The sequence below is a fragment of the Haliotis rubra genome, unplaced genomic scaffold, assembly GCF_003918875.1.
Source record: "Haliotis rubra isolate DU_JTF1 unplaced genomic scaffold, ASM391887v1 Scf995, whole genome shotgun sequence".
In the NCBI taxonomy this organism is placed as follows: domain Eukaryota; kingdom Metazoa; phylum Mollusca; class Gastropoda; order Lepetellida; family Haliotidae; genus Haliotis; species Haliotis rubra.
The window spans coordinates 339,194-345,989 of NW_025767740.1; the positions used below are offsets into that span (position 1 = coordinate 339,194).

A 6,796-nucleotide genomic window follows, 5' to 3' on the forward strand; every position below is an offset into this window, starting at 1 on the left:
GTTGTATAACATGAGCTCAGATTAATTCAAATATGCACTCGACGGCCTATCGTCGGAATAATTAAATTTATAGATACTTTAACAATGACTAAGTCAATAGAACCCGTTCCACGTGACGGCATGACTGACGCAAAACCACGCTCACTTACGTCAGTATTCGCGTGCCTTTCCACGTAGTCAAAGATAGAATGGACACATAAACGGAAATAGAAACATATTGATGTCAGACTGATTCTGATAAAGTAACCTACTTGAGTCATTCATGTATATGTTACAGGGAATATGTAAAACCAGGGATTTCATGTAATCCCTAAAAGAGTCAGTGATTTCGTGAAATCTCTGTGATCCTCAGGGATTTCATGTATTCACTGAAATTTCAAGGGCTATCTATATCGAGGGAACAATGTGACTACACATGAATAAACAAATGCTAGAATGTATTAACGTGAGTCATACCAGATTCTCCCCACGGACAAGAAGGATATGGGTTGGACTTGCACGTAAGTCTTTAACGTAATAATTAAGAGTTTAAATGATAATTTCTATAAAAAATATAAATATCAGACTGGGGTCCTGTATTGACCGCTTATCTAGATTTGCCTCTTTAAAGGATAGAATTACCATTACGTAACACTCAGTACAGCCATGGAGAAAGGCTAGATATGGGTTTACAATGGCTAACAGTTAAGCATAGCAGAGTTATGCAAGTCCCACAAGTGCTCCATGGGGGATACATCTGGCGACTGAACTGGCCAATGAATAATTTGGATGTGTTGCTGGGCCAGATACTGCATGGAAAGTCTTGTTGTGTGTGCCCGTGCGTTGTCCTGTTGAAAAGTATGGACATCTTGGTGGTGATTGAAGACAGATACGATGTGATTCTGAAGAATCTGCTCACGGTAATAAAGGGCATTAACTCTCCCTTGACAGACATGAAGGCAGTCCTGTGATTGTAATTTATTCCACCCCAGACCATGACACTCCCACCACCTAAAGGTCTGTCTGAACCACACACTCATCAGCATAACGTTCACCACGTCTACGCCAAACACGTAATCGGCCGTCAGCATTACGTAGATGAAGACGTGACTCGTCAATGACTACCACACCATGCCGTTGTTGTAACCTTTACTGAAAATGCCTGCTAGCCCATTGTATACGCTCATTACGGTGTCTGTCAGTCAGAATTGGTCCAACGTTAGGACGTCGAGCATGGATCCCTGTAGCGTTTAGATAGCGTCGCATGGAATCAGCGCTGATGACCCCCACGTCAACCTTGAACTAGTGCAGCAGTCCTGGCAGTCGGCAGTGTTCAATCACTGATATGGACAAGGTCAATATGGCGATCCTGATGGAGCGTCTAGTGCACATTCTCTTCCGTGAGGTGTTTACCTCTGCATCTCTGTCCTCGTTTCACAATCGTTTATGAAGCAATGAGAATCGGTTCTCATACACCCGGTTTTAATGTCACAGTCAGTATGATTTCAGAATGAAATTCGCGCTTTTTTCATGGCGTGGCTGCATGTTGATGCATTTTGGCATTAAGAGTCATACTGTGGACAGGAATTTGTTTCAAAACCATTTTTTCAACCGGACATGCCCTTCGACTTCATGTTAGTTATATCCATTGATCATTGTCATGCTGAAATTCATCTTGATGAAAATATGGACAATTTTAGACTGGTGCGTTTTCAATGATGTTCAGTATATAAACAGTCATTTTTGCAGTGTAAGTGGTGCTTAATTAATGCTCATGTCTGTGATGTCTGTGTTGTCTAGTCCAGATGTAGGTTAACACCGGTACAGTCATGTATAGATCAATACAAAACTTACTGAGTTGACATTTTCAAAAGTTCTCCCTCGGAGACGCCTAAAACTGTGATTGTGGGTTCGAACCCGATTAAGCGTTTTAGGTTTGCAGCACCATACCCACGCTGGTCACGGCACCAACATGATATCGTGAACGTCAGAGACCGGCATCTCTGGGTTTTTTTCCCATGATACTCCGACTAACCGTAATACAACTGGAACTCTGTTCGAAACGTCGTTAAGACCAACTCACACACTTACTCATGTGAAATGCAAATTGTTTGAACTTCAGTATGTATTTCACACTTTGGCTAACTTTGACACTGTTGTCAAGGTAACTACCTTTGAGATAAGCATTCAAACTAATAACCCCAGCAAAAGGAGATAATATATTCACAGATTTACCTTGGCTTAAGGTTGATTTGGAGCCAAAGACTGGTTGATAATTACAACGGGAAAACCCACAGGAGTTGGAATCACTGTTTGGACAATAACAAAATGCAATGAGAGAAGCGGGAGATTTTTCTAAAATTCCATTTCTTCACCGATTTCGTTTAAATTTGAAATATAAGTTACTCAAAACATATCAAAACAATATACGGTTGCAAAAATCTAGATTTTTATTGTTAAAAATTATTGTCCAAACAGTCCTGTGGGAAAACCTGCTAAAATTAATGGATGCTGCCACCACCTACAAAATGGGACAAGATAGATACCAGAGTCTGGAGACGAGGTGCAGTGAAAATATATCACAAGATCTAACACACTTAGTCTAGTGAAATACAGAATGATCACGCAACAAGTAGATAAAGTTCAAAAACGAGTTTATTGATTAAACTTTGAACTGAAAGGTATTGTACAAGATCTCGAGATTGCGAGACACGATGCCATCTGTCAACTGTACTGAATACATCGCTCAGTATTGTCTGTCACATCGAAACTGTAGAATTCGGCATTTGTCTGTATCCTTCCCACGATTGGTATACCTGGACTGTCAAAACAAATAAACTGTATAATAAACTTGAAAGTATATGAACTTGTAGGATCCATGTAAACAATACATTCCGGAAGTCACGTGACCCGAAATGAATGCCAAGGATGCCACATACCCATCAGCTATCAAAACGTGATGCAAGTCAGAATGAAGACTAATCCCAATCACAGTGCGCAATCAATAGATATATAGGATCGGTTCTTGAAGATCCCTGGCAGAAAAACCATTGGTTGTGACGGCATCTTTGAGGAACTTGTTATTTTGGTTTGGTATGTTGTTTTACGCCGCACTCAGCAATATTCCAGCTATATGGCGGCGGTCTGAAAATATTCGAGTCTGATCCATACAATCCAGTGATCAACAGCATGAGCATCGATCTACGTAATTGGGAGCAAATTTATAATGTAAACACTGAAGGTCGCATTGACCTGATTCCGACGGTGTGGGCGACATGACCTTGTATCCCCCAGATCGCAATGAAAAGCAGCGACTGTCAAACTTGTAAATAGACTGTAAACCGTAATCTGCCCTAAGCATAATAACCCTTTTCCAGAAAGGTATGGGACAATTAGTTCGTTTCCACAAATCCCAGTCCCTACCCGCAACTTACCAAATTGTTTGTTCCTACAACAAAATATGAATATACATCCACAATAATAACGTTTATCATTAACAACTTAAATATAACATGATGTATTTCCTGTGTGAAGCAAAAAACATGTTAAATGAAAAAAAGCCAAAATAGTCCAAATGATTTGTCCGAAAGGTCCCAAAACTGATAGTTCACACAACACTGGTACAGCAAACACATCCAAGTCTATCTCTGTGTGAAGAAACTCTGGAACATGTGTTTCACACAGGACACAAGGACAGCCGAGCACGACTGGGGCTGCTTGGATTCTTCACCAAGATCGATCTCCACAACTTGAGGACGGGCTCTGGGGGCAAGGACGGGGAAGGAGGGCAGGGTGTCGGGCAGGGAGTAGAGGGGGTTGACGGTGATCGTGAAGACACCGGGGCGCTTATAGAGAGGAAGAAGATTTTTTTGAATCAATGAAACAAGTATTTATCGATATTTCAATTAAATAGCTTGTATTAAGAAAATATGGGAAAGTCGACAATTTTAGACATTTGCACTCTGTTGTATCTGGGTATTTAAACAAAAGTAAATAAAATTATACCATCTTCCAAAACATATAAATAGAAAAGACAAAATCATTTCCAAAATTATAAGAAATCACTAATAAAACAGAGTTCACTGAATGATTCCCCTATGTTAAAAGCATGTAAAATAATGCCAGGATTTTCTTTGCTTGAAATGGGTGCTGATTTATTTGAAGCTTATCGAATATTTAATATTTTCCTGTAATAATAGTTCTGGAGTAGCCAAACAATAAGTTTACGGAATATTCTAAATAGAGTTACAAAGCATACATATGTTTAATAACTCTGGCGTTGTGAATGTTAGTCCAGCAATCGAAATTGCCATAGTGTCCATATTTCATGACAAGTGTGTATTTACAAAAGGAACAACATATTTCTGTCAATGGAATATGAGCTGTTAATTTCTTGGAAATTTGGTAGAGGTTCAGAAATGTTAGATTTGAATGTCTCTGGGTTGCATTTAACTTTCATAACACGCTACTAAAATCCATATTGTATTTTTAACTGTAAACAGTATCTGCCTCTAACTGGCTGTGGATATTTCGACATTTTGGTGTGTTATTAAAACCAACAGGACACATTCAAACAGCTTGAACCTATCCATGACCTACAGGATCAGGGACTGGGGGTGTCTGTTGGGAGACGGGGGCCGGGTAGGTCCTAAACCTGTGGAGATCGTCCAGAGCTGGAATGGAACAAAAACGGAAATATATAAATGCACACATCAATCGACATGGTGACAGCTGTTAAGGTGGATCCTCATTTTTGACGACCTTATTCAATCAAATTATGCCAACCTTACTGGGTTCGGTGCCGTTGTCGAGGTAATGAGGTATTTTGACATGATATTGGGGCAGAAAAGACACGAGTTCCTCGACACCAGAACGAATAAGAAGTGTCTGTAAACTCTGAAAACCCCAGTGAATACGTTATTTCATGATGGAGTTTCTATTCTCCAAAACAACTTTGGGTAAGCATTGGATAGATCCCATAGACATGGGAAAGGGAGACATGTAGTGTTATTCCCATTATTTATAAAAAAGATTATTATTATGCTTTATCACTGGAATCTGAATTGAAGAATATGAATTAATAACATATATCAGACAGCTGTGAAATCAAAAGGCATTTTACAAGCCTAAATAGAAAACAAAAGAAGCGACATTATCCACACATTCAAATTCATGCACTTTCACTTCAAATGTGACAAATACATTGAGAAAATGATATAGTTCATGAAAACAGACGAGGAACCCGCATTGTGCATGGCTTGTCTCTTCCTGCGTCTGTCAGTCGTTTCCTTAGACATTTTATTGTCTTCAGGGCACGATTCAGCTTTGGGATACCATCCGTCAAAATTCATCAAAATGAAATCTACGAAATAAAAGGTAAAAGCAAAATAATTGAATTCAGATACCACAACTAGATACCTTGATGATAGACCGAAGCAACAGAGGCATACATCGTGCAGAACTTGGGATACGTGCGGGATAAAGAGCAAAATGTCAACACAGACGTGGAAACAAAGTGCAGCATCAACAACCAAAATGGCGTCGTTTGTGTGTGAAGGTCTCCATGGAGATCCGTCTCAGCGACCGTCGCCTCTCGTCCCTTTCCGTAAACTGGGTAGCAGTTACCTGAATGTTTACACTAGTCCGAGGACTCTGTTGTGCAACCGCAAGCGAGGGGCAAGGGTGCCACCTTAGTGTTAATATGTTTACGGTTACAAATGATGCATTCTGAAGCAGTAAACTGAAAAGAATTATATGGTTGGACGGTGGAAAGAGTATTTTCGTGCTGCCTGATTTCAACATGGCTATCGCAGCTACCTTAAGATACAATCATCTTGTATAACTCACATAGAAATTCTGTGTATATCTGAAATAACAACAACCGTAGTATTACGCCCAACAAGGGGCAATTATCATGAAAATATACATATTCCGTCGGGAAAGAGGGACAGTAAATCAGTATTAGATTCCTGGCCTACGTGTGATGGTGATAACACAAGGGGAGACCACTCCCATTGTATTGCTTTCTTACATAAACTAGAATTGTTCCATTCATGTCACTCTAGTGGTTACTAAACAAAAACGTGCGCCCATTTCACACAGTATGCACCAAGTTGAAAAGCATGGAGCAAGTTGCTTAACTCCGTTAAAAAGGAATTTCAGACACCTCAACTCATTTTAGATCATGAGCAGTAACAATGTTAATTGTCTGACTTAAATATTACTGAGACAATTCTCTTTGAGAGGAGGAACGAAGTCTGTTCCTATACTCCCAACTTCAACAACAAAGGAATTAAGCCCCTACTCCGCTGGGATGAAAGAATAAATAAATATTTGCGACATATCACAAGTCTTGTGTTGTCTGATCCCTGTTGGGGTGTTAAACGCCATACACGTCTATGTGGCCTAGTCCCTAGTAGTTATCAGGCAATTAATTAAGACAAAAATATTTACCATGGGAATAATTTATGGGAATGTCAAGAAGTCTTATTCGGTTGGGGGAGGATGGGGTCGAATGAAACTTGACAGTCTTATTTAAACGGTTAAACAAGTTGGCAATTTCAACGCCTTTTGTCCAGGACACAGTTATTGGTGTGCTTCTTTGAAGCATCCTTCGAATGGCTATGGCTTTTACAAAACGTCCAGTCGTTAAAGGCGCCGCTCTACAGAGTCGTCTCTTGGCCAAAATCTAGGATTGTGAGTTCGAATCCCGGCTCGTCCTGATTAAGTGTTTTAGGTTTGTCTGCACCACGCCCTTGCTGGTCAAGACACCAACGTGATTAAAGACCTGCATCTTTTGGGTCTTCTTTGCATAGTA

The 6,796-nt window shown here is 40.0% G+C and overlaps 1 protein-coding gene across 1 annotated transcript; it reads right to left on the minus strand.

The window, feature by feature from the left end:
- Positions 1 to 3,142: 3,142 nt before the first annotated feature.
- On the minus strand, positions 3,143 to 5,577 carry LOC124265789. The gene is made up of 3 exons (XM_046700616.1): positions 5,398 to 5,577; positions 4,579 to 4,652; positions 3,143 to 3,824 (listed from the first exon to the last, which is right to left on the minus strand). The coding sequence occupies exons 1-3, from the start codon at positions 5,501 to 5,503 to the stop codon at positions 3,621 to 3,623; spliced, it is 384 nt and encodes a 127-aa protein (XP_046556572.1). The 5' UTR covers positions 5,504 to 5,577; the 3' UTR covers positions 3,143 to 3,620.
- Positions 5,578 to 6,796: the final 1,219 nt, after the last annotated feature.

What these genes read in the sequence shown, in the direction of transcription:
- LOC124265789 (XM_046700616.1), bottom strand. Translation starts at nt 5,503, where the DNA reads ATGCTGCACTTTGTTTCCACGTCTGTGTTGACATTTTGCTCTTTATCC. An exon ending in TGCTTCGGTCTATCATCAAG is followed by an intron (nt 4,653 to 5,397) that starts GTATCTAGTTGT and finishes GTTCCATTCCAG; the next exon opens with CTCTGGACGATCTCCACAGG. An exon ending in CACCCCCAGTCCCTGATCCT is followed by an intron (nt 3,825 to 4,578) that starts GTAGGTCATGGA and finishes CCTCTCTATAAG; the next exon opens with CGCCCCGGTGTCTTCACGAT.